This window comes from Cricetulus griseus, chromosome 2 (genome assembly GCF_003668045.3).
Source record: "Cricetulus griseus strain 17A/GY chromosome 2, alternate assembly CriGri-PICRH-1.0, whole genome shotgun sequence".
Classification (NCBI taxonomy): Eukaryota; Metazoa; Chordata; class Mammalia; order Rodentia; family Cricetidae; genus Cricetulus; species Cricetulus griseus.
The window spans coordinates 395,124,685-395,151,049 of record NC_048595.1 but is presented as its reverse complement, the minus strand read 5'-3'; the positions used below and the strand labels follow the sequence as shown (position 1 = coordinate 395,151,049).

Sequence of the window (26,365 nt, the reverse complement as noted above, 5' to 3'; positions counted from 1 at the left end):
ATGAACACTCATTGCACACACACCCAATACAAACATTCCCGCATTAGTCTTTATGTCCTTAATCACAAGAATAAATGTTTTCGAGAGAGCTAGAAGAGCAAAGTCAACAAGTGTCTTGAAGGTCAGTGTCTTCCTTGCATGTGTCAAGAGAGTACAGAGTACTAGGGAATTGTCACTGATGAGTCTTTTCATCTTTCTGAGTCTCAATTTACTCTTTAAAAATTGTTCATTTAGGGCTTGAAGAGATGGTTCAGCAGTTAAGAGCACTGGCTGTTCTTCTAGTGGACCTGGGTTTGATTCCCAGCACCCACATGGCAGCTTATAACCATAACCATCTGTGACTCCAGTCCCAGAGGTCTGACACCCTCTTTTGGCTTCCTTATGTCCCAGGTATAACGTGGTGTACACACACACACACACACACACACACACACACACACACACACACCAAACAAAACAAAAAATAAATAAAAACAACAAACAAATCCATACACATAAAATTAAACAAATCTAAAGAGATCATCATTATTATTATAGTATTCTGAAAATAGGGAATGATAGGAACTCTCAAATCAAACAAACCTGAGGAAATCAGATCTCCATATTTTAACTTTGTGGGCTTGGAAGGCATAGGTATTAGGCCACACTCCTTATCAGTAAAACCAAAGGATGCCCATGTCATACTGATATGACAACTGAGTAAGACAAGCAGCCTAAGTGTCTAGCCAGAGCTGGAAGGGATTGGCATTAGGAAGACTGTCAACAGCTGAAGGGTTCTAAAACTCCCAGCCACCTTTGGTCTGTAGGGTTTTTTTTTTTTTTTTTTTTTTTTTTTTTTTTTTTTTTTTTTTTGCATTAGGGTTTCAGTCTGTGAGTGGAGAGCCCTCTAGTGTTCATTATTCCCAATAGATCTCAGACTGACTGAGCCCTCCCTGTGCTAGAAGTTGCAATGTATAAGGTTACTAGAGCTCTCCTAAAGTCTCCTAAACTACACAGAGCACTGTCTGTGAAGCTGAGATTTTGGATTGGGATATATTCAGAGACCCTGTTTGAGAACAGAAAGAATATATAGAGTGAAAAAAAAAAAAAGAGACTGGAGGCTGGAGAAATAAATGACTCAGCCATAGGACCACTGGGTTCTCTTCCAGAGGATCCAGGTTCAATTCCCTGCACCCACATGGCAGCTTACAACTGTTTGTAACTCCAGTTCCAGGGGATCTGACACCCTCACACAGACATTCATGCAGGCAAAACACCAATGCACATTAAATAAAAATAAAATAAACAAATAAAAAGGCAAACCAGGCCAACAACTCTGTGGGATTAAAGCAAAGTTGATGGGGAAATGTTGTTTAAGGAAGTGCTGGGTACCCCAGTTTCTCTCAGCCATCTTAGCAGGTACAACTTTCATTTTGTTTTGGCGGGTGCTGATGGTGCAGTTTGAACCAAAAAGGAAGAAAGTGGGTATGTGATTAGAAGAAAAATTCAGTGGACCGATGGAGGGAGAACCTGAAGGAAGAAACCAACAATAACAAGTGGCCCAAACAGCCCAAATGATCCTGAAGAAAATAATTTTCGTGGGTCCCATCTGGGATGTTGAGTCAGCAGTAAGAGTTTAGGAGAAAGTCCTTCCTGGGAAGTCTTTGGAATGTCGGTTTATTATTTATTGGGGGGGGGGGCTTGGAGCATTAAGGAATTCACCCTACTGGGGCTGGGGCTCAAGATTGTTAAAATACCTTCCTACGATTGGGGTAGTTCTACCATGAAAACTGTACTACCTTCATAGGCTGCTCCAGTTAACTAACTTTTAGTTCATCCAGCTGTAAAAGGGAGGCAATAATCTCTCTCGCGATTTTTATAAAAACATTTTTTAAAAAACAGTAAATTACTTGTTGCCGCAAAAATTCCCTCGCTGCCAGCTATGACTGCGATTAACTCCAGTGTCTACTAGAAGATTCCAGAGAGCCTGAGCCACAAGAGAACCTTGCAGGCTGGGAAGACAACACTTGGAAAATTCTTTCTCCCACAGAAACCGAACCTTCGCGGACCACACTACCCAGAAGACCTTGTGGCTCGGGGCCCTCTCGCGTGCATTCTGGGATTGGTAGTTTTTGGAGCCCGTTCGTCAGCTCGCGCGGTGCGGGCCCAGGAACTCGCCTTCCCGGCTACCCGCGCGGCCAGGGTGCTCCTCCGCGATCAGGAAACGCGAAAGATGGCGACTGCTCGGCGACGTTGAGGCCGCGTTAGGCGGTTCAGACGCGGGGTGGTGAGTGTTGGGCGGCGGAGGTGATTCCTATGAGTTTGGAAAGTGGGCGAGAGCGGGGAGATAGCCCTGGCTTCCGCTTCTTGGTCCAGACGGGGAAGAACGCCTCAGGGAAGGGGCACGAGCCCGGGAAGCTCTGGCGGTCAGGAGCGAAGGGGCGCGGGCCCCAGGAGCAGTGTTGGCTGTCTGGGGCACAGGCCACCTCCAGGACGATGTTATGAGCCAAGATTTTGGCCCATGGACATCGCGCTTGCTATACCTCAGTCTGACTTTATTCCTGATCCTTTACTTCAACCAGACTGGACCTCTGATGTACTTCCAGAAACCAGTCTGTGCTTTCCCGCTACGGCGTCGCCAGTATTACTGCTTTTGCCGGAAATTAGTTCTAACCCTCACCCTCATCTTCAAATGCTCAGGATACACTTCTTCCGTGGATCCTTCCATATCCTCTCTTACGAATGGAAAGAAACTGCTACTTTGGATTCTCGCAATACTTATCTGATTAGTCTTTACCTTGGCGTGTCTCATGCCTTCTGCTTCCTGTGGGCAGAATTTCATTTTGTAACTACCACAGGGCCTAGGACCGAGTCTTACATATAGTAGCAACAGTTAAATGAAAATAATTCGCCTTTGCCCTACAGCAGAACTGGGAAGCACAGCCAGGGTCTTCTATAATCATTGCCTATATTTGCATTTTTGGTTTTGCAGACAGGGTCTCTTGTAGGTCAAGCTGGCCTTGAACTCAGTATGCAGCTTAGTCTGTCCTGACTTTGAACTTAGTCCTACCTTCACCTTCCTAATGCTAAGATTTCAGTCGTAGACTACTTAGCATTTCTCCTAGTTTATATATTTATATACATATATATGTATATATATATATTGTAGTTAGATATCAATAGACAGAGAATAAAAGCAATGTTTTCAGGCAGGTGGTGATGGTGCACACGTTTAATTCCAGCAGGGAGGTAGAGGCAGGTGGATCTCTCTGAGGCCAGTCTGGTCTATAGAATGAGTTCCAGGACAGCCAGCGCTGCACAGAGAAACCCTGTCTGGAAAAACCACACACACACACACACACACACACACACACACACACACACACACACACACACACACTTTCTTGTAAGTCACCACAGGAATTTTTTTTTTTCTCTCTCGGGACAGGGTTTCTCTGTGTAGCTTTGGAGCCTATCCTGGCACTCGCTCTGAAGACTAGGCTGGCCTCGAACTCACAGAGATCTGCCTGCCTCTGCCTCTGCCTCCCGAGTGCTGGGATTAAAGGCGAGCGCCACCAACACCCGGCACTTAGAGCTCTTTTAATGGGGGGGGGGGAAAAAAGCTCTTTTAATGTTCTCAGTGAGATTAAGTTGAAATTCAGGTGCTTTTGCCCTGGACCCTAACAGTTTATTTTGCTTTTATTGTCAGTTTCAGTTCTCTTCCAGACCCACTCCATCCAAGTTTGTATTCTTCCCCTTTCCTGCCATTCAAACAGCTTTTGTGAAGGCCACTAGTCATCTCCTCCCCTCCCAAATCTTCAATGGTTCTGTGTTGACTATTCTCTCTTTGAAATGTGTTTTGCTTCTGCATTGTTATAGTTTACACCCCTACCCCCATCCCTGCTGCTGTTTTTTTCTAGTCTTTTCTTTTGTCTCTTCTAGGCACCCTTCAGTGTTAGTGTGCTAGAGCTGCACTGTGGATCTCCTCTTCTGCCTGCTTAGGTGATGTTTAAGACACAATGACTTAACAGCTGTCTCTGTACTCATATTTTTGTCTTCCCGTGTCTCTTTAGAGTTCCAGATTTCTCTTTGGTTGCTTTCTTAATATCCCACAAGCTGGCAAAAATGGCACTTTTGTTCTGTTCCTTCCCTAGTCTTCTCTGGTTGCTTCACTGATGGTAACAAAAACCAGTAGTTTCCTCAAACTGTATGTACATTTAGGAACTGTTTTCCGCTATCTCATCCCTTCCCCAAACTTTGACAGTAACATGTTTATTTTATCATCAAATAGAGAATGCAAAAGAAGTTTTGTTTTTGTAAATTGTGTATGTGTGTGTATGAGTGGTGAATACATAGTATATGTGTTGTGGGAGGGACAGAGGAGGACACTGGGTGTCCTGCTCCATCATCTCATTCCCCCGGGACAGGTCTCCCCTTGAACTTGGGATGGCCTCCTGCTTCCACCTTCCTTATAGCCCTGGAGTTACAGGTATATTTAACCATGTCTAGCTTTAACATGGGCACTGGGAATTTAGCATGTACAGAAAACACTCCTACCTGCTGAGCTATCTCCCCAGCCCCAGGAGCTGTCTTTGTGTCTCCTCTGTAGTTTTTCCCTTTATCAGTAAGTCTTGTTAGCTCTACTGCCAAAGTATGCCTGTCTCTTTTTGCATCCCTAGAACAAGCCACTGTCATCTCCTGCTTAGATATAGTTGCCCCTTGTGATTATCTGAGGAGAATTGGTTCTAGGACCCTAGGTGAATAACAAAGTCAGCATATGCTCACGTATCTTCCATAAAATGTCACAATATTTGCATATACACTACATAATCCCCCTGCATACTTTAAAAGATTTTCTAGATTAATTATAAATGACAAATGGCTTTGTAAATTGTTGTTTTGCATTATTTGGGGAATGGTAATTTTAAAAATCTACAAGTTCAGCCAGGCGTTGGTGGCGCACGCCTTTAATCCCAGCACTCAGGAGGCAGAGGCAGGCGGATCTCTGTGAGGCCAGCCTGGTCTACAGAGCGAGTTCCAGGACAACCTCCAAAGCAATAGAGAAACCGTGTCTCGAAAAACAAAAACAAAAATCTACAAGTTCAGTATAGAATTTTCTTGAATGATTTTGATTCATGGTTGGATCTGTGGGTACTAATGGGTGCACAAGGCTCACTGTACTGTAATAGCATTCTAAGTCACTTGAGGAATTCTTTTCTAATGTAATACTGGGTGTTATATTCTTTCTAAAGCCCTTCAAGCATTTCCATTGGTTTTAAGTTGAAATCCAGTGGCTTTCCCCTGGTTTCTAATAGTTTCATGATTTGATTTCTACTCATTGGTCTAATGATCTAAATTATTTATTTATTTATCTATTTGTTTGTTTGGTATGTATGGAGCTTTGTGTTCATTTATATCTGCACCATTTGAGTGCCTGGTGCCTGGTGCCTGGTGCCTGAGGCAGTCAAAACAGGGTGTTAGACTCCCTGGAGTTACAGGTGGTTGTGGGCCACCATGTGGATGCTGGGGACCAAACCTATGTCCCCTGGTAGAGCAGCCAGTGCTCTTAACCACTGAGTCACTCTCCAGCCCCATCTTACCTTTTAAAGAATTGTGTATTTATTGTGTGGTGTGGGAAGAGTGTGTGCCGCAGTGCCTCATGTAGAGGTCAGAGCATGTAGAAATCAGTCTCCTCTGTCAAGTGGGTCTCAAGGATCTAACAGATGGCCAGTCTTGTCAGCAGGCATGTTTTCCCCCTGAGCCATCTTGTGGACCTCACACTGACCTCATCTGGAATTAGCTTCCCTTTGGGTCAGCCTCAGTTTCTTCTAAGTGTCAGGCATTCTAAGCTGGTTGTTGCCCCAGTGCCTTAGTGCTGTCTGTCTGTTGACTCTTTTTCTGATCTTGATGGCTGTCTCTTCCATCATTAATCTCAGTAAATGTCAACCTAAGAATTCTCCCTGAGCATTCTCTTGTTCAGATCTCCATCTCCTATCACCCTGTTTTATTATCTTTTTTGGTGTTCATTCTGAGTATTTGAAATAATGTGCTACACTGAGTTTAGACTGTATAAATGAAGAAGCTTTGTGTGTTTACTGTCTCATCTCCAGGACCCACTATATGAGTGTTCAGTACATACTTGTTGAAAGAATGAGGCCTGATATGGTGTTGTTCACTTTTAATCCCAACATTTAGGATTAAAAGCAGGTAGGCTGCTGTGAATTAGAGATCATCTGATCTACATAGTGAATTCCAAGCCAGTCAGGATCATATATAAATACCCTGTCCTAAAACAAAAACAATAACAAAAATCAACCAAACAAAAAAAGAATGAACAAGGCCCAGGGTGCTTTATAGAGAAAACAACCTTTTGGATTATTTTCTTAGGGCTGCAAGAGGAGAGACATACTGGGAAATGTATGATGTACTGATTTGGAATATTCTGTCTTTTTTTTTGTTGTTGTTGTTAATTATGAGATAAAAATAGGCTGTCTTCACCTTTAGAAAGTGCTATTTGTTCATTTTGGTTTTCTCATCCTTAACATTTTCCCCTTCTTAAGCATATGGCACTTACTGGCATGGGAAAGGAGAATTGCAACAAAATGTTTAGGAGACTGATATTTCAGCTGACTCACTTGAGAATAAAATAAACTCCTAAGTCATAGGGATGATGATGGAATCATGTCAGACTTGCATGTCTCTTTAACCCCTGGCTGAATTAGTTTTTGTAGTCCAAGAACAGTTGGCAGTGTAGTGTGCTATGCAGTGTACATCAGGTAGGGGGACTAGATGAGATTCCTGCTCAGGCCTCTCAGGAGGAGGATATACAGACAGCCATCAGGCTGTGACGGTCTGAGGAGAGAATGTCAGGCAGCATCCTGTGACTTCTGGTTGGGACTTTATATTGGAATAACTCCACTTTGCTAGGAAGTTAGGAAGTGTGCTTCGAGTTCCTGTGTACTCTTTACCACATTTTCCCCATTGTTTAACTAGAGCTGCTGCTACTTTTCCGACCCCTCCAGTGTGTATGTAGATATGTGCATTCTCGTATGTGTGCATTGGTCAGAGGCTGACATCAGCTGTCACCTATTTTACTTATTTAAAAATCTCTGACACTTCACATTTCTTCCTTTTGTGTAGACATACTGACTTGCCATAGCACAGGTATGGAGGGCGGAGGACAACTTCTAGGAGCCAGTGCTTTCTTTCCACTATGTAGGTTCAGGGCTCAGACTTGGTAGTTGGCACCTTCACCACAGAGACATCCCACCAGCCTTCCACATTATGTTTTGAAACAAAAGTCTTGCATTGAACCTGGCTGGCTGGCTGGCTGGCCGGCCGGCCATTGACTGCAGAGACCGCCTGTCTGCCCTCATAGCACAGGGGTCATGGATGCATGCACCTGGCTTTTCCATGTGGGCACTGGGATCCAGGTCTGGTCTTTGTGCTTATGCAGTAGGCATCTTACAGACTGAGTTATTTCCTAGCCCCTAGAACAGTGGTTCTCAACCTGTGAGTTGAGACCCCTCTGGCAAGCTTCTGTCTCCAAAAATGTTTACATTACGATTCATAACAGTAACAAATGCAGTTACAAAGTAGCAACAAAAATAATTTCATGGTTGGGGGGTCACCACAGCATAAGGAACTGTATTACACAGTCACAGCATTAAGGGGGCTGAGAATCTCTGTTCTAAAGGTACATTTCTTTAAACCTGAATATTTTGTTTCTCTAGCGTTTTATTTTAAAAAATGGTGTTGATTACTTTTTGCTTGTTTTTGAGACAGTAGTCTCGGCTAACCTAGCTGGTCTTGAACTACAATCATCCTCTGCATTTTATTTATTTTTGTTTTTCAAGACAGGGTTTCTCTGTGTAGCCCTGAATCCTCTTGGGAGTCTGTAGATCAAGCTGGCCTGGAACCCACAGAGATTGCCTGTCTCTGCCTCCTAAATTCTGGGATTAAAGGCTTGCACAGGTTCTCTGCCTGCTGCATTTTGAGTACCTTGATTATAGGCTACTGAAAGGTTCAGGCATTATGCTGGCCTGCCTCTGTTACCTGGCGGAATCCTCTCAGGCAGTATCCGGGTCAGCCCAGGGTTCCATGGGAACTAAATCTGCAGGCAGGTGCAAAGGACCCCTTTAAAAGACAGATCCCTGCCCATTTAAGCTCTCTCTTTATTCTCTCTCTATTCTTCTCTCTTCTCTTCTCTTCTCCCACCCTCTCTCTCTCTCTCTCTCTCTCTCTCTCTCTCTCTCTCTCTCGACCTGCCTTGGCAGTCAGCCATTACCCCTGTTCCTCTTCTCTCTTAGTCTCTCTATTCTGCTGGGCCTATAATAAACTGGTTAATATGTCTCATAGTCTTATGTCTCATTTTGCGCCTTCTTCTTTATTTCTAATTTAAACAAAAGAATAACAGCTACAAGTGTGTCACCACATCTAGCTCTATGTGTTATAATCCAAATGTCTGGTTAAATGTTTTTCCTATGAGCTCAAGAGAATTTTCTAGAATCTTTTCATGGCTGGACATGAAGGTACACATTCTTAATACCAGCACTCAGGAGGCAGATTTCTGTGTTTTTGTTTGTTTGTTTGTCTGTTTGTTTTGAGGTTATCCTAGTCTACATAGTGAGTTCTAGGCCAGCTGGTGCTACATAGTGAGATATGTATATATTCTTTTATGGCCTGTGTGTGTGTGTGTGTGTGTGTGTGTGTGTGTGTGTGTGTGTGTGTGTGTGTAAGATAAGTGCAGAGGAAGAGAAAGAAAGGGAATGTACATGCCATACGGTATGTGTAGAGATCAGAGGACTACTTGCCAGGGGTTGGTTCTCTTTCCATTATGTGGGTCCTAGAGCTCAAACGCAGGCCATCAGGCTTGGCATCAGGCAGCTTTGTCCCCATCCTACCCCTGAGCCATCTTGCTAGACCAAGAAAATTTATTCATATTAAATGGTGACTAGCATATCTAATAGATAGCTAGAAGTAGAAATAGATGGTGTTTACTAATGCTTCTCTTTCACACCAAACAGTAGCCCAGAGTAGTCCTAGAACTCACCACTTAGACCAGGCTGCTCTTGAATTTGTGATTATTGCCCCGCATCAGTTTTCCAAGTGTTGGGATTACAGGTGTAAGCTAATACATTTGGCTTCTAGCACATATTTTTAATAATAATTCTTTGTAGTTTAATTCCAAATACATGGTATACTTGTTGTGCATATTTAGAGTCTACCCCTAGGTGTGGTGATGGCTTCTAATCCTAGCACTTGGGAAGCTGAGGCAGGAAGATCACCTTGGGTTAAAGGCCAGCCTGTGCTATAAAGTGACACCCTGCCTCAACAAGTGGATAAATGAATATATAAAAAGAAATCACAGGGAGACAATATCGTGGAACAAATAAGAATGGACTTTTTTTTTTTTTTTTTTTTAAACAGGGTTTCTGTGTATAGCAGTCCTGGCTGTCCTGGAACTCATTCTGTAGACCAGGCTGGACTTGAACAGAGATCTGCCTGCCTCTGCCTACTGAGTGCTGGGATTAAAGGCATGTGCCAACCATCCCAGCATTCGAATGGGCTTGCTATCTAGCATTAGTGTTACCTCAAGCAATTAGGGTATGTACTGTGCCTCAGTTCTCTCATCTATGAAGTAGGTATACTAATGCATGTATTGTTTTGAGATTTACTGAACTGTGCATAGTAATTATTTGCCTTTCACACACAGATGGCAGGAGAACTGGCTGACAAAAAGGACCGAGACGCATCACCCAAGGAGGAAAGGAAGCGATCACGGACTCCTGATAGAGAGCGAGATAGAGACCGAGACCGGAAGTCCTCCCCATCTAAAGACAGGAAGCGGCATCGGTCACGGGATAGGCGGCGAGGAGGTAGCCGTTCTCGCTCTCGGTCCCGTTCCAAGTCTACAGAGAGGTAAAGTCACTTTGCATGTCTGTTACACAGGAAGGGGGAAGACATTTGGTGCTTCCAGCACTAAGCAGCTTTTCATATAGTAGCCTACCTTGTCCCAGGTGGACCTGCAAGTACTTTCAGTTTTCTTGTTCCTTTTTTCTGAAATGTAGTCTCCCTGTGTAGCCCAAGTGAACCAGGACTCATGGCGTTCCTCTGTCCTGGCCTCCTGGATGTTGTGGTTATTGGTGTTTCCATGGCACGCAGCTGAGTGACCAGTTCCTGCAGGTTAAAATGTGGTACATGAGCTTATAAGGTGAAGGTACAGAGGTCAAGGATAATGGATTTAAAGGAAAAAGAAAGGAAGATGGCTCACTTGTTCTCCCAGTCCATGATCTTAGCTTGCACTGAAGAGCACTACAGCAGTGCTCTGGAAGAACCTCTTACTAAGGAACTGTGTGCTGTTAACTACAAGCCTGGGCTTAGAGGGTAATGTGCTTGCTATGCAAGCATGAGGACCTGAGTTGGGATCTTGAGCACACATGTAAGAAGCCACGTGTGGCAGCATGCACCTGTAAAGCCAGGTGAGTTGGGGCTTGCATAGTCAGCCAGCTATCTTAGCCAATTGGTAAGCTCCAGATTCAGTGAGGGGTCCTGTTTTAAAAGAAAAAAAGATGAGGAAGACAGCTCAGTGGCTAAGGGCACTGGCTACTCTTCCAGAGGACCCAGGTGTGATTCCTAGGATTCCTAACACTCACATGGTAGCTCACAACTGTCTATAACTCTAGTTCAAGGGGATCTGATACCTTTTTCTGGCCTCCTTGGGCAACAGGCATACATGTGGTACATGAACATCCATGCAAGAAAACACACACATAAAACAACTTTCTCTTTTTAAGGTGCAAAGTTTGGTGAAATGGCTGGGTGGTAAGCATCAGGATCTGAGTTCAAATCCCCAGAATCCAAGTAAGAAGCTAGGAGTGCCAGTAATCACTTGGATAGGCAGGTGCCACCAGCTGACTGGCCAGCTAGCCTAGCCAAAATGGCAAGCTTCCAGTCCAGTGAGACTAGTGGTCAGGGTTCTCTGGAGGAACAGAACTTAGAGTGTATCGCTATATACAGAGAAAGGGGATTCATTAGAGTGGCTTACAGACTGAGGTCCAGCTAGTCCAACAATGGCTGGCTGTGAACAGAAAGTCCAAGAATCCAGTAGTTGTTCAATCCACAAGGGTAGGTGTCTCCACTGGTCTTCATTATATACTAGAATCCTGAGGAAGTAGACTCTAAGGTCACTGAAGGAATGGACTTGGTAGCAAGGTGGAAGCAAGCAAACAAACAGCAAAAGCTTCCTTCTTCCTTGTCCTTATATAGACTTCCAGCAGAAGGTGTGGCCTAGGTTAGATCTTCTTACCTCACAGATTTGGATAAGAAGTAGATCTTCCTACCTCAAATGAAGTAAAACCCTCTCAAAAGTGTGAGATGTGCACAGATGTGTGAGATGGGTTTTGGTTCCAGATGTGGTCACAGTGACAACCAAGTATAGCCATCATAGAGACCTTGTCTAAGGCTGAGAGCAGTGGAGGAAGATATCTGATGCTGGGTGCTTGCACCTGCATACTGCCTTGCATACACCATGCACACACACAAACTCACAAACACACATAAATGAAATGGAGTGTGGTAGAAACCATTTGATGTCAACTCTAGCCTCCTCACATGTGTACAGGGTACGTGTATCTATATACACCACACACATAGATCTTTCTAGAATTTCCTCACAGTTTCCCTGAGAAATGTATTTTCCAGTTTGTTAAACATTACTTTAAGGAGAAAGAAACATGGGAACCTTCTCAGGGCCTCAGTGAAGGAAGAAATTCTAGAAATAGCAAGTTATTTTTTTAAATTTTTCATCTTCCAGAGAACGGCGACACAAAGAACGAGAGCGAGATAAAGAACGGGATCGGAATAAGAAAGAGCGGGACCGTGACAAGGATGGACACAGGCGGGACAAGGACCGAAAAAGATCCAGGTAACAGAGTGGGTTTTAGGTGATGCTTCCATCTTTTCTACTCTGTAGCTCAGCTTCATGGGAAAAAGTAGATTTCTCTTAGCAGATACTATTGATAGTTTCTACAGAATGGACTTACAAAGAAAGTTTGTATCTTTTCCATTAGTTTGTTTATTTAATCAGTATATTACTGGCCCTGGGTGGCCTGCAACTTCCCATGTAGACCAGGCTTGCCTTAAACTTACTATCTGGTTATGGATGGCCTTGAACTCTTGCTCCTCCTGCCTCTGCCTTTAAGTGTTGGAATTGCAGGCATGAGCCACTGTGTTTAGCTCAGCGTTTATCTTCTTTAGAAAGTAAAATGGCTCTTTCTTTAAGCAGCCTGTGGCCTGTGGAAATGATTGACTACTGTCCTGATTCAGAAAACCCTACACAATCAAGAAAATCAAGGAGTTCAAATCTCATGTTCACTTTAAGAACACTTGTTTAAATGCCATCAAGGTGGCACATCTAAAAAGCCACCAGGTATCTGAAAGATGTCACTTTAAATTGTGCTATCCACCCTGGGTGGTTGTGGCACACGGCTTTAGTCCCAGCACTGGGAAGGCAGAAGCAGGCGGATCTCTGTGAGTTCCAGGCCAGCCTGGTCTAAAGAACTAGTTCCAGGATAGCCAGAGCTACTCAGAGAAATCCTGTCTTGAAAAACCAAAATAAAAGAAAGAGAGAGAGAAAGAAAAATAAAGAGGGCATGGCATGTTTTAGCTACTATACTGAAAGGTAGAAATTGGGGCTCTTCTTCCTGTGACCTCTGTGTACATGTATGCACACACATTCAACACACATGCACCCACCGCCATTCACAAAACAAAAAATTGGAACGTTAAATAATTAAGGTCACATCTCGAGGGTCTGATTATTCTTAGAATTTATAAATTAATTTGAAAAGCTTGCCAGTTAATCAAATATTTCTATTGCTTCACTATACCATTCAATTTCTTATCTAGGCTACACAATAAATTTAATAGAATATCTTTTAAAATTTTTAATTTGGGGGGCCGGAGGGGGGCTTTTGTGGTTAAGAGTACTCTCTTCAATTGTACTCCAGGAGGTTGGCCCAATGGTTAGTTATATGCATCTGCTTTCATCTGTTTCTGGAAAGGTTCTGGCTTCTCTGGGGTTGTGGATTGTAGGCTGGGTATCTTTTGCTTTTTGTCTGGTATCCACTTATGAGTGAGAACATACTATATATGTCTTTCTGGTTGTGGGTTACTTCACTCAGGATGGTTTTTTCTAGTTCTGTCTATTTGCCTGCAAATTTTTGGATGTCATTGTTTTTTTACTGCTGAGTAGTACTCCATTGTGTAAATATACCACATTTTCTCTATCCATTCTTCAGTTGAGGGGCATCTAGGTTGTTTCCAAGGTTAGGCTATTACAAACAATGTTGCTATGAACATATTGGGCAAATGTCCTTGTGGCGTGTATGTGTCTCCTTTGGGTGTATGCCCAACAATGGTATTACAGGGTCTTGAGGTAGGTTGATTCCTAATTTTCTGAGAAATCACCATACTGATTTCCACAGTGGCTGTACAAGTTTGCACACCCACCAGCAATGGAGGAATGTTCCCCTTTCTCCACATTCTCTCCAGCATAAGCTGTCATTGGTGTTTTTGATCTTAGCCATTCTGATCGGTATAAGATGGAATCTCAGAGTGGTTTTGATTTGCATTTCCCTGATGACTAAGGATGTTGAGCATTTCCTTAAATGTCTTTCCACCATTTGGGATTGTTTTGTTGAGAATTCTCTGCTTAGATCTGTACCCCATTTTTTAATTGGATTATTTGGTAGTTTGATGTCTAGTTTCTTGAGTTCTTTGTATATTTTAGAGATCAGCTCTCTGTCAGATTTAGGGTTGGTGAAGATCTTATCTCATTCTGTAGGAAGCCGTTTTGTCTTGTTGACCGTGTTCTTTGCTTTACAGAAGCTTCTCAGTTTCAGGAGGTCCCATTTACTAATTGTTGCTCTAAGTGTCTGTGCTACTGGTGTTTTATTTAGGAAGTAGTCTCCTGTGCCTATGCATTCAAATGTATTTCCCACTTTCTCTTCTTTGAGGTTCAGTGTGGATGAATTTATATTGAGGTCTTTGATCCATTTGGACTTGAGTTTTGTGCATGGCAATAGATATGGATCTATTTGCATTCTTCTACATGTTGATAGCCAGTTATACGAACACCATTTGTTGAATATATTCTCTTTTTTATTTGTTTTTGTTTGTTTGTTTGTTTGTTTTTCGAGACATTTTCTGTAGCTTTGGAGGCTGTCCTGGATCTAGCTCTTGTAGACCAGGCTGGTCTTGAACTCCTGCCTCTGCCTCCCAAGTGCTAGGATTAAAGGCATGTGCCACCACCACTTGGCAAATATATTTTCTTTTTTCCATTTTATGTTTTTAGTTTCTTTGTCAAAAATTAGGTATTCATAGGTGTGTGGTCTGATATCAGAGTCTTTGATTTGATTTCATTGGTCCACCTGGCTGTTTTTATTCCATTACCAAGCTGTTTTCATTACTATAGCTCTATATTAGAGCTTGAAGTCAGGGATGGTGATGCTCCCAGATGATTCTTTATTGTACAGGATTGTTTTGGCTGTCCTGGGTTTTTTGTTTTTCCATATGAAGTTGAGTATTGTTCTTTCAAGGTCTGTGAAGAATTTTGCTGGGATTTTGATGGTTATTGCATTGAATCTGTAGATTACTTTTGATAAGATTGCCATTTTTACTATGTTGTTCCTACCTATCCAAGAGCATTGGAGATCTTTCCATTTTCTGATAGCTTCTTTAATTTCTTTCTTTAAAGACTTGAAGTTCTTGTTATACAGATCTTTCATTTGTTTGGTTAAGAGTTATTCCAAGATATTTTATATTTATTAGTGGCTATTGCAAATGTGATGTTTCTCTGATTTCTTTATTAGCCCATTTATCATCTGTATATAGGAGGGCTAATGACTTTTTTTTTTTTTTTTGAGTTAATCTTGTATCCTGCTACATTACTGAAGGTGTTTTATCAGTTGTAGGAGTTCTTTGGTAGAATTTTTAGAGTCACTTATGTAAACTATCATCAGCAAAGAGTGAGAGTTTGACTTCTTTTCCAGTTTGTATCTCCCTGATCTCCTTTTGTTGTCTTTTTGCTCTAGGTAGAACTTAGAGACTGTGTTCAATAGATGAGTGGACAGTCTTATCTTATTCCAGATTTCAGTGGGATTGCTTTGAGTTTCTCTCCATTTAGTTTTTATGTTAGCTGTTGAGTTACTGTATATTGCCTTAATTATGTTTATGTATGTTCCTTGTATCCCTATTCTCTAAAACCTTTATTATGAAGGGGTGTTGAATTTTTTGTTCTGTTTTGTTTTTTGTTTTTTCGAGACAGGGTCTCTCTGTATTGTTTTGGAGCCTGTCCTGGAACTCGTTCTGTAGACCAGGCTGGCTTCGAACTCACAGAGATCCACTGCCTCTGCCTCCCGAGTGCTGGGATTAAAGATGTGTGTCACCCCCTACCCAAGTTTTTTATCTGTTCTTGATTTAATTTTGGTATGTGGTACTTATCTAGAAAATTGTCCATCTCCTTAAAGTTTTCCAATTTTGTGGAGTACAGGTTTTTGAAGTAAGACCTGATGATTCTCTGGATTTCCTCAGTTTGTTATGTCCTCCTTTTCATTTCTGATTTTGTTAATTTGGATATTGTGTCTTTTGGTTAGTTTGGATAAAGGTTCTCAACTCTTTGTCTCATTGATTCTTTGTACTGTTTTTTGTTTGTTTCTATTTTATTGATTTCAGCCCTTGATTTGACTATTTCTTGCCATCTACTCCTTCTGGGTGAGTTTGCTTCTTTTTGTTCTAGCACTTTCAGTTATTAATTCATTAGTATGGGATTTTCCTAGCTTCTTTATGTAGTCATTTAGTGCTATGAACTTGCTTCTTAGCACTGCGTTCATTTGTGTCCCATAAGTTTGGCTATGTGGTCTGTCATTTTCATTAAATTTAGGAAGTCTTTAATTCCTTTCTTTATTTCTTCCTTGCCCCAGTGGTGATTCAGTGAATCATTGTTCAATTTCCGTGTGTTTGTGGGCTTTCTGCAATTTGTGTTGTTGAATTTTAACATGGTGATCCGGTAGGATACAGGGGGTTATTCTAATTTTTTTGTATCTGTTGAGGTTTGCTTTGTTACTGAGTATGTGGTCTATTTTTGACAAGGTTCCATGAGGTGCTGAAAAGAAAGTATATTCTTTTGGGTTTGGGTGGAATGTTCTATAGATGTCTGTTAAGACCATTTGAATCATAATATCTGCTGTTAATTCCCTTATTTCTGTTAAGTTCTGTCTGGCAGACCTGTCCAGTGGTGAGAGTGAGGTGTTGAAATCTTCCACTATTAGTGTGTGGGGCTTGATTTGTGATTTAAGCTTTAGTGATGTTTCTTTTTTTTTTTTTTTAACATTTATTTATTTATTTATTTATTTATTTATTTATTTATTTATTATGTATACAGCTGTCTGCCTGAATGTATACCTGCACACCAGAAGAGGGCACCAGATCTCATTACAGATGATTGTGAGCCACCATGTGGTTGCTGGGAATTGAACTCAGGACCTCTGGAAGAGCAGCCAGTGCTCTTAACCTCTGAGCCATCTCTCCAGCCCTAGTGATGTTTCTTTTTACAAATGCAGGGGGAGCCCTTGTGTTTGGGGGCATAGATGTTCAGAATTGAGATTTCCTCTTGATAGATTTTGCCTGTGATTAATTTTGATTAATTTTAGTTTGAAGTTTATTTTGTTAGATATTTGTTAGATCACTACACCAACTTGCTTCTTAGGTCCATTTGATTGGAAAATTTTTCTCAACCTTTTACTCTGAGGTAATGTCTGTGAGGTTGAGGCGTGTTTCTTGTATGCAGTAGAAGGATGGATTCTGTTTTCATATCCATTTTGTTAGCCTGTGTCTTTTTATAGGTGAATTGAGACCGTTTATATTAATGGATATTAATGACCAGTGATTGTGAGTACCTGCTTTTTGTTTTTGATAATGGCACTGTGTGTTAAATTCCCTTCTTTGGGATTTGCTGCTGTAAGCTCATCTATTGCTTGTGTTTTTGTGGATGTAGCTGACTTCTTGGGTTGGCATTTTCCTTCTAGTACTTTCTGAACAGCTGGGTTTGTAGATTGGTATTGTTTAAATTTGGTTTTATCATGGGATATCTTGTTTCCTCCATCTATGGTTATTTGCTGAGTAAAGTAGTCTGGACTGGCATCCAGGGTCCCTTACTTAGTGTTTGCATAATGTCTGTCCAGGATCTTCTGGCTTTCATTGTTTCCATTGAGAAGTCAGGTGTTATTTTAATAGATCTGCCTTTATAGGTTACTTGGACTTTATCCTTTGCAGCTCTTAATATTCTTTCTTTATTCTGTATGTTTATTATTTTGATTATTATGTGACCAGGGGACTTTTTATTTTCTGTCCAGTCTGTTTGGTGTTCTGTAAGCTTCTTGTACGTTCATAGGCATGTCCTTCTTTAGGTTGGGAAAGTTTTCTTCTGTGATTTTATTGAATATATTTTCTTTGCCTTTGAGTTGGACTTCTTCTATCCCTATTATTTTTAGGTTCAGTCTCTTCATGTTGTCCCAGATTTCCTGCATGTTTTGTGTTAAGGATTTGTTGGATTTAAATTTTTCTTTGACCAATGAATCTATTTCCTCTGTAGTATCTTCAATGCTTGAAATCTCTCTTCCATCTCTTGTATTCTATTGTTTATGCTTGTATTTTTGATTGCTGATTGTTTACCCAGATTTTCCGTTTCCAGAATTCCCTCGGTTTGTGTTTTCTTTATTGCCTCTATTTCAGATTTCAAGTCTTGAATCGTTTCCTTCACTTGTTTGGTTGCTTTTTCTTGGTTTTCTTTAAGGGATTTGTCAATATCTTCCAATTTTTTTTTGTTTGTCTTTCTTTCCCTCCATATCGTTAAGGGAATTTTTCATTTCCTCTTTAAGGGCCTCAATCATCCTCATAAAGTTACTTTATAGATCATTTTCTTCTGCTTCATCTGCATTGGGATATTCAGGTCTTGCTGTTATAGCACCACCAGTTTCTAGTGGTGCTATATTCCTCTTTATATTGTTGAGTGTTCTTACCTTATTGTCTGTGCATCTCTTCCTCTAATCAGTATAGGTGGAGCTTGTGCTTCAGGGGGGTCTCTCTTTCTTCAACTGGTATAGTTGGGGGCTGTGGCTCTGTTGACTGCTCCTTCAGACACAAGCAGAACAGAGCCTCTGATGAACACTCCTCCTGGTGGAAGTGGGTCCAAGGCTCAGGTGGTCACTCCTTGAGGTGCAGGTGGGGCTACAGCTCTGGTAGATGCTCCTCCCATTGGAAGTGTAGGTGGGACTGAGGGCCCAATGGTCAATGTAGCAGTGGGGTATCTCCAAACAAGAAATGGCAGTGGATGCTGGCTGGGACACAGGTGCTCTTTGCCAGAGGAACTTGTTGCGATAGTTTCTGGCAGCTACTGCTGGAAACCTCTGCTGTCATCTTACCTGGTGGTCGCCCCTCACTCCTAGGCCTGAGGCTGGGACCTCCCTCTGATACTGCTCCTGGGCCTGAGGCTGGGGCCTCCCTCTGGCATTGTTTCTGGCCTGATGCTCGGACCTCTCATTGATGCTGCTCCTGGCCTCTTGTTTAGAACTTTTGATGACAGTAGTGAAGACCCACTTCCCTGAAGGGGTTAGTCAGAAGGAGGTTCAGAGAGAGTGGGGACAAGAGGGCATAGTTAGGTTTCAGAGCAGGCAGAGGGATTAGGCCTTGCTTAAGAGAGCTTTAGGACACAATGGATAACCATGTCTTGACTAATAGGAAAATGTCTCTACTGTTTTGGGGGCTCAGCTTGAGTCTCATCCACAGGCTAGGGTAAGAAAGCTATGACACTTCTCCTTTTTTTTCCCTTAAAGCTTGTCTCCTGGTCGAGGAAAAGATTTCAAATCTCGAAAGGACAGAGACTCCAAGAAGGGCGATGAGGATGAGCATGGTGACAAGAAACCTAAGGTAAAGAAGTCTCGTGAGTCTGTTTGTATTTTGTCTTCTCCAGCTCAAGGGAGGGAAGCTTTTTTTTTTCCTTCAAGACAGTGTTTCTCTGTGTGGACCAGGCTGACCTCAAACTCAGAGATCCAAGTGCTGGGATTAAAGACGTGTACCACCACTGCCTGGCTAATGGAGAGAATCTTTCTGAACCAATTTTCTATGTTTTATGCTCAGATCCAGCCACTGTCCCTGGAGGAACTTCTGGCCAAGAAAAAGGCTGAGGAAGAAGCTGAGGCAAAGGTAAGAGTTTGGGGTCTGGGTGTATATGTTCTGGCTGCCCTAACAGAACACCACAGACTGAGCAGCTTCAACCTCAGAGCTCTAGAAGTTATAAGTCTCAGCTGCTGTGGCAGTAGTGATGTCTTCTGAGGCCCCTGTTCTAGATGGAGATGCCTTTTATGTCCTAACACAGACAGTCCTCTCTTTGGTGCTTGTCTCCCCAGAGATCTATCCTCTGGTTTGTTTCTCATGGAACTGGGGCTTGAACACAAGACCTTACTTACCATGCTAAGCAACTGCTGTTCTCGCCATGGCACCCAACTGTGTCTGTGGTTATTGCTTTCTAGTATGATGAGGGGAAGCTTTAGCTAATATCTAAGCAAGTATCTAGGGGCTTCCTATAGGATGATGTGATTGTTCCTGCCCCAGGCCCTTTGATAATCATTCCCATCTGTCTTGAAGCCCAAGTTCCTCTCCAAAGCAGAGCGGGAGGCTGAGGCTCTGAAGCGACGGCAGCAGGAGGTGGAAGAGCGCCAGAAGATGCTGGAGGAAGAGAGGAAGAAAAGAAAACAGTTCCAGGATTTGGGCAGGAAGATGCTAGGTTTGTTTTCTATCCTATAGAAAGGATGGGGCTGAAATCATAGAGAAAGAGAGAAACATAGACTGGAGCTGTAGCTCAGGGGTAGAATACTTGCCTACTGAATGTAAGGTCCTGGGTTTGATCCCCAGCCATTGCAAAAGGTAGGGTGGGGTGGAGGATCGGAACTTGTTTGTTCTAGGATTTGGAAAAAGAAAAAACAGTAAAAACTTATGGGACCATCTCCGAGATTCCCTTTTCTTTCATGCATCCACTCATTTTCCTCATTTGTACCTATTGGCTGGATTCCTTTTATAACCTCTTCCTCCCACTGAGCTCTTTTTGTAACTTTTCTTTCTTTGATCTGCAGAAGATCCTCAGGAACGGGAGCGTCGGGAACGTAGAGAGAGGATGGAGCGTGAGACCAATGGAAATGAGGATGAGGAAGGGAGGCAGAAGATCCGGGAAGAAAAGGATAAGAGCAAGGAACTGCACGCTATTAAGGTGCTAGCCTTGGCCCCCACAAACAGGCATTAGTTATCTTCCACTCTGGTCTTGGGTCCAGGCCTTGGAACTGACGGACTTTGTGTTCCCTCCCTGAGCAGGAACGTTATCTGGGTGGCATCAAAAAACGGCGCCGAACAAGGCATCTCAATGACCGAAAGTTTGTCTTTGAGTGGGATGCATCTGAAGATACCTCCATTGACTACAACCCTCTGTGAGTAGCTTTGTGCTCACAAGCGGGGTCTTGGACACTGGATGGTCCTAGGAAGAGCTGATGACAGGAAAAGTAAGGTGGGCTAGGAAGAGATTGACAGACTAGCATCCACCCAGCTTTCTGGGCATGGAAAGATGCTGGTTGGAGTGGAGAACTGGAGCATGTTGGCAGTCTGCCCTTGCCTCCTACAGTTCCTTTTTCTACCCCGTCTCTCCATCCCAGGTACAAAGAACGGCACCAGGTGCAGTTGTTGGGGCGAGGCTTCATTGCAGGCATTGACCTAAAGCAGCAGAAACGAGAACAGTCACGTTTCTATGGAGACCTAATGGAAAAGAGGCGAACCCTGGAAGAAAAGGAGCAAGAGGAGTGAGTAATTGGATTTAGGGTGATTGGGGGGGGGGGCAAGAGTCTACAGAAAGGATTGTACTGATTTCACTTCATCTGTCTTGCTTCAGGGCAAGACTCCGTAAACTTCGTAAGAAGGAAGCCAAGCAACGCTGGGATGACCGCCATTGGTCCCAGAAGAAGTTAGATGAGATGACAGACAGGGACTGGAGGATCTTCCGGGAAGACTATAGCATCACCACCAAAGGTGGCAAGATCCCCAATCCCATCCGGTCCTGGAAAGATTCATCTCTGCCCCCACATATTTTGGAAGTCATTGATAAGTGTGGCTACAAGGTAAAGGGGAAGATTGGCCCAGGAGAGCTGTGCTTCCTCTGTTACATTCTAGGACTGTAAATATAGTTGGAATTGGAAAACTTTGTTCCTTCCCTATCTATGTCTTCTCTGTCCCTGGGGGAAGTGTGGGCCTTTGGGGATTGTGTTTCTACTTGTGTTCCCTTTTCCCATGTGTCTCAGGTACATGGTATAGCATGTGTGCCCACTGTTAGCACTATTCCAGGTAATGTGATTCTCTACCCATGGCTTTTGTTCTGGATCACTATAGGAGCCAACACCTATCCAGCGTCAGGCCATTCCCATTGGGCTACAGAATCGTGACATCATTGGTGTGGCTGAGACAGGCAGTGGCAAGACAGCAGCCTTCCTTATCCCATTACTGGTCTGGATCACCACACTTCCCAAAATTGACAGGTAGGGTCAGCCATTACTAGTTGGGTGGATTTGGTGGGTAGGAAAGAAGAGCCAAAGAGTCAGTAGGGGTTGTTTGCTGTTTATTGAGCAAGGCCTGAATCCCTTTTTAACAGGATGATCTTAACTGATCCTTCTGCCTTCGACACTCACCTTGGGTTGATATTACAGCTGTGAACCACCACACCCAGTTCTGTGCCATTCTGGGGATTAAACCTAGAACCTCATACATGTTAGGCAAGGCTCTTACCTCTGATACCTTCAGTGTGCCTCCCCTCCCCAAACTGCTACTTTTTAAAAATTTATAAAGTTTTTAATCAGAAACTCTTTATTCTGGGTTGGATACTAGGCAACCAGTAGATCTTATCAAAGAGCAAGGATCTCCCTGGAGAACTTGGTTATCTTGTAATCTGATTTTGACATGGGATCAGCAGCCTGCCCATTCCCAAAGCTGCCCTGAAGAGTGACTTTGTCTTGCTTGTGCTGTGGTTGGACAAGACCAAACCTTATGAACCTGTGGGATGCTCCATTTACCACAGGATCGAAGAGTCAGACCAGGGCCCTTATGCCATCATTCTGGCTCCTACCCGTGAGTTGGCTCAGCAGATTGAGGAAGAAACCATCAAATTTGGGAAGCCACTAGGTATCCGCACTGTGGCTGTCATTGGTGGCATCTCCAGAGAAGATCAAGGCTTCAGGCTACGCATGGGTTGTGAGGTTTGTTTTTCAAATGAGCATTAATTAATATAGTAATATATACTAGTTAGTAATGCTAATAACTAATGGACATCACAACAGCCATATGAGGATAGGTAGTGATATAGATTGTACACTGTTTTATAGATGAAGATGAGGTTAGTAACTTGTCTACAGTCCCACATGGCTGTCAGTGGCCATATGGAGGAGGGAATGGTTCATAGTCAAAGCCTGTGTTCTTATTACTCATAGTCAAACCATAGATGAAGAGATCCTTTGAAGTGTCTGCTAAGAGAGTGGAGTGATCCTTGTGTAGACTTTCAGCCTAATCCCTCCATGTAGCTCCTTCCACAGCATTAGCCTCTTTTCTGTCTAAGGAAGTCCCTCTTGATTATGCCACCTGTCTAACCCCTAGATCTTACTCAGGAACCCCATTCATTCCTGAAGGAAACAGAAGGTAGCATATGACTTCATGTCAGTTCTTGGGAGCCTTAAGTAGCAAATCTGACTGGAGGCTGGGGTCCACCCTCCTTAGCATTGAAGGTCTGCTGCTGAGTGGGTAGATAGTTCGTAGCAGGGAGAAAAGAGGGAAGTCTCCTGCTAAGGCCATATATGATTACACTGTATCTCCCAGATTGTGATCGCCACCCCAGGACGTCTCATTGATGTGCTGGAAAACCGCTACCTGGTGCTGAGCCGCTGTACCTATGTGGTTCTGGATGAGGCAGACAGGATGATCGACATGGGCTTCGAGCCAGATGTGCAGAAGATCCTGGAACACATGCCTGTCAGCAACCAGAAGCCGGACACAGATGAGGCTGAGGACCCAGAGAAGATGTTGGCCAACTTTGAGTCAGGAAAACATAAGTACCGCCAAGTAAGGAAACTTCTTTGGGAGAAGTGGGGCCAGTTCCCAAGTCTGTTTTCAGACCCTCTTTGTGAAGATTGGGCCCAGTGCACATGCTTCCAGCATGCTAACAGCGCCACTGTAGTCCTCTGTGGGTCTAGTGCACATGCTTCCAGCATGCTAATGATGCCTGTGTACAGTTCTGACAGTCCAGGGGTAGAGCCATTTAGCTTACCCTAGAAAGATGATTCTAGAGAATCATGCTATTTAGAGTGCCAGGCATGGTAGCTTACACCTAAAATCCTAGTGTTCAGGAGGTGGAGGCAGAAAGATTGCCAGAGGTTAAGGTTAGCTTGTTTTACATGTGAGTTCCAGGCCAGTCAGATCTACATATCAAGATCCTGTCTCAAAAAAGCTAAGCAAGAGTAAGGAATCACAATGCTACCTGGATCACAGATGGTAGCAAATGTTTCCTTCATTCCATAGATAAAAAGGTAAAAAACAGTTTCCCAAGTGACAAGTATCAGATTTATAGCAGGACTCATGAGTGATTTAAGTCTGAGACAAGCTGCTTGTGGTGACAGTAGGGTATGTAGTTCCATCTGCCTGGGCCCAGGGCTAAACCTCCTGTTCTATAGACAGTCATGTTCACGGCTACGATGCCCCCAGCGGTGGAACGGCTAGCCAGGAGCTATCTTCGGCGTCCTGCTGTGGTGTACATTGGCTCTGCAGGCAAGCCCCATGAGCGAGTGGAACAGAAAGTTTTCCTCATGTCAGAATCAGAAAAGAGGTATGGAGCAGCAGAGCTGGGAGCCCTGGGTGGAAAGGGGACTTTGGTTTGACATTTTTTTCCATCGTGGGGCGGCTGTGGGGTGGTTGCTTTGCTGCTGAGGAGCTTCTGTTTGTTGAGGACACTGGAGTTTGTTCATTGCTATGGTTGAGTGTTTCACTAGGTCTGGGGTACTATGCATCTCATTTTTCTTCCCCTTCCTCCCCCAGGAAAAAGCTACTCGCAATTTTGGAACAAGGTTTTGATCCACCCATCATCATTTTTGTCAACCAGAAGAAGGGTTGTGACGTGTTGGCCAAGTCTCTTGAGAAGATGGGGGTATGTCTGGCAGGCAGAGCAAAGGCTAACCTGGTGCTGCTGCTCTCTGACACTAAGGAGGGAATGGGCAATGTCAGCTCTCCTCACTGTTTAATCTCTGCAGCATCTAACAAATCAGAACCAAAAGAAAAGCATGGTTTGAGGAAGGCAGTACCTGATCAGTTACTAGGAATCCCTTCTATTCCAGCAACAGCGGCCAAAACCCCTGTGGGTCTCCATGTAATAGGGTGGGGCCAGAGCGACACACCCTGGCTGAGTTCGAGGCTGTGGGACAGAGTGGGTCTGAGCTGTCTGAGAGGGCGTGGTGAGGGGAGGAGGTGCTGAGGACCAGTCCTTGAACTGTTAATAAGGCAAAGGTGGCCTCACCACTCAGCTCTTGGTGTTCTTAATCTTCCTGGTTGGTTTCCAGGCTGAGTCCCTGGCCGGAATTCTCCTTCAGAACTTGTCACCCACCGGCTCTTCATCTCACCAGATTGCTCTCTTTCACCCTACCCTGTCTGCCCCTCCGCAGCTCTCCTTGTTTTCTTTCATTTTTTTGCTGTAGCTCACGTGTTCTTTCCTCACTGAACTTCTCTAGCTTCCTGTGCTCTATCTTTTACCCCCCCACACCCGTCTTCCTCCTTCCCACTCCCTCTTTCCTTCCGTCTCCCCTGAGCCCATTGCGTTCTACCTCACCGTTGTTGTTCCAACAGTACAATGCCTGTACACTGCATGGTGGAAAAGGCCAGGAGCAGCGAGAATTTGCATTGTCCAATCTCAAGGCTGGAGCCAAGGATATTTTGGTGGCTACAGATGTGGCTGGTCGTGGTATTGATATCCAAGACGTGTCTATGGTTGTCAACTATGATATGGCCAAAAATATTGAAGGTGAGTACCAGTGAAGGTGGCTTCAGTTCGGGGTAAGGAGAGACTATTTATATACTCCTCCTGAGAGTCAGGGTGCACTGAAAAACTATTGTAGTCTGGAATGATATTGTCCCAGTGTCTAGGATGACACTGCCATGTGATGAGTCAGCAGTGAGAATGGGAGACAGAGTGGCAAATACTATGGGTTCACTGGGTAGACAGCAGGAGGTGGGTTGCTTGCCCATGGAGGCTGTGGGACATGGGTGGAGTGGATACCACTCACCAGGACATTTGGCTTGGTTTGGAGTGACATCCTTTTGCTCCCTAGATTACATTCACCGAATTGGCCGCACGGGAAGAGCAGGCAAGAGTGGTGTAGCCATCACCTTCCTCACCAAAGAGGACTCAGCTGTGTTCTATGAACTGAAGCAAGCTATCCTAGAGAGTCCAGTGTCATCTTGCCCTCCAGAGCTAGCAAATCACCCAGATGCCCAGCACAAGCCAGGTACCATCCTCACCAAGAAGCGCAGGGAAGAGACCATCTTCGCTTGACACAGCTCTTGACTGGATGTAAAGACATGCCCTGAAGCGGGTGCCTGCTCCTTTAAGCCCTCACCCCTCTCTCCAGGCTCTTATTCTTGTATTCTGGGGGTTTAGGAAACAATCGGATTCCCTGGTCTGGAAGCCTGTGAGGTGGGCTCCATAGGGACAGGGAGATGTAGGAGGCAGGAGGAGCAGACTATGTCAGGTTTGGCCAGTTCTGCCCCTGCAGCCTTGCTGCTGTCCTGGTTACAGGGCAGCTGTCTAGCACTGTCCCCCAGCCTGAACAAACACCTGGCCACCTGGAGGGGACTTCCTTCAGCACATGTGTGACTGTGCACTGCAATACGTTGTTGTCCTAACTGACCCAGGGGATCTGGCATCATGAGAATTGTGGACCTTGGACTCTCTGTCACTCTGACAACAGGTTGAGAGCCTTTAGAGCTGTGCACAGCCCTATGCCACAGGGTGCTGTGCACTCTAGGCGTCCCTCCCCCAGGGAATCTTTTTTAGATATGGGGACAGGATGAGCTGACTGTGTCCATCATACGTCACTGAGTGAAATTTCTGTTTTCTATTCTCTGAGAAGATAAGTTTGTATGTTCTGAGAATAAATCCATGAATATTAATTAAGGTTGTGTCTAGTTCTGGCTAATCCTCTCTCTGGGAACCACAGAAGTCAGCAAGAACAGAATTGGCTGAACACGGGTTGGCTGAGAA

At 43.8% G+C, this 26,365-nt stretch overlaps 1 protein-coding gene across 2 annotated transcripts; it reads left to right on the top strand.

Moving 5' to 3' along the window:
* Positions 1–2,113: 2,113 nt before the first annotated feature.
* Ddx23 (DEAD-box helicase 23) lies at positions 2,114–26,278 on the top strand. Of its 2 annotated transcripts, none has more exons than XM_027396463.2 (17): positions 2,114–2,266; positions 9,695–9,900; positions 11,795–11,905; positions 18,873–18,966; positions 19,177–19,242; positions 19,684–19,822; positions 20,169–20,302; positions 20,404–20,516; positions 20,739–20,882; positions 20,972–21,197; positions 21,466–21,611; positions 22,148–22,325; positions 22,939–23,181; positions 23,790–23,941; positions 24,151–24,259; positions 24,952–25,126; positions 25,434–26,278. In XM_027396463.2, the coding sequence occupies exons 2-17, from the start codon at positions 9,695–9,697 to the stop codon at positions 25,655–25,657; spliced, it is 2,460 nt and encodes an 819-aa protein (XP_027252264.1). In that variant the 5' UTR covers positions 2,114–2,266; the 3' UTR covers positions 25,658–26,278. The 2 variants fall into 2 exon arrangements, with proteins under 2 accessions (XP_027252264.1, XP_027252265.1); XM_027396464.2 differs by lacking the exon at positions 2,114–2,266 and adding an exon at positions 9,439–9,585.
* Positions 26,279–26,365: the final 87 nt, after the last annotated feature.

Coding starts and splice junctions, on each gene's coding strand:
- Ddx23 (XM_027396463.2), top strand. CDS start 9,695: ATGGCAGGAGAACTGGCTGACAAAAAGGACCGAGACGCATCACCCAAG. Junction 20,517..20,738: donor TCCATTGACTACAACCCTCT/GTGAGTAGCTTT, acceptor TCTCCATCCCAG/GTACAAAGAACGGCACCAGG. Junction 23,182..23,789: donor GAAAACATAAGTACCGCCAA/GTAAGGAAACTT, acceptor CCTGTTCTATAG/ACAGTCATGTTCACGGCTAC.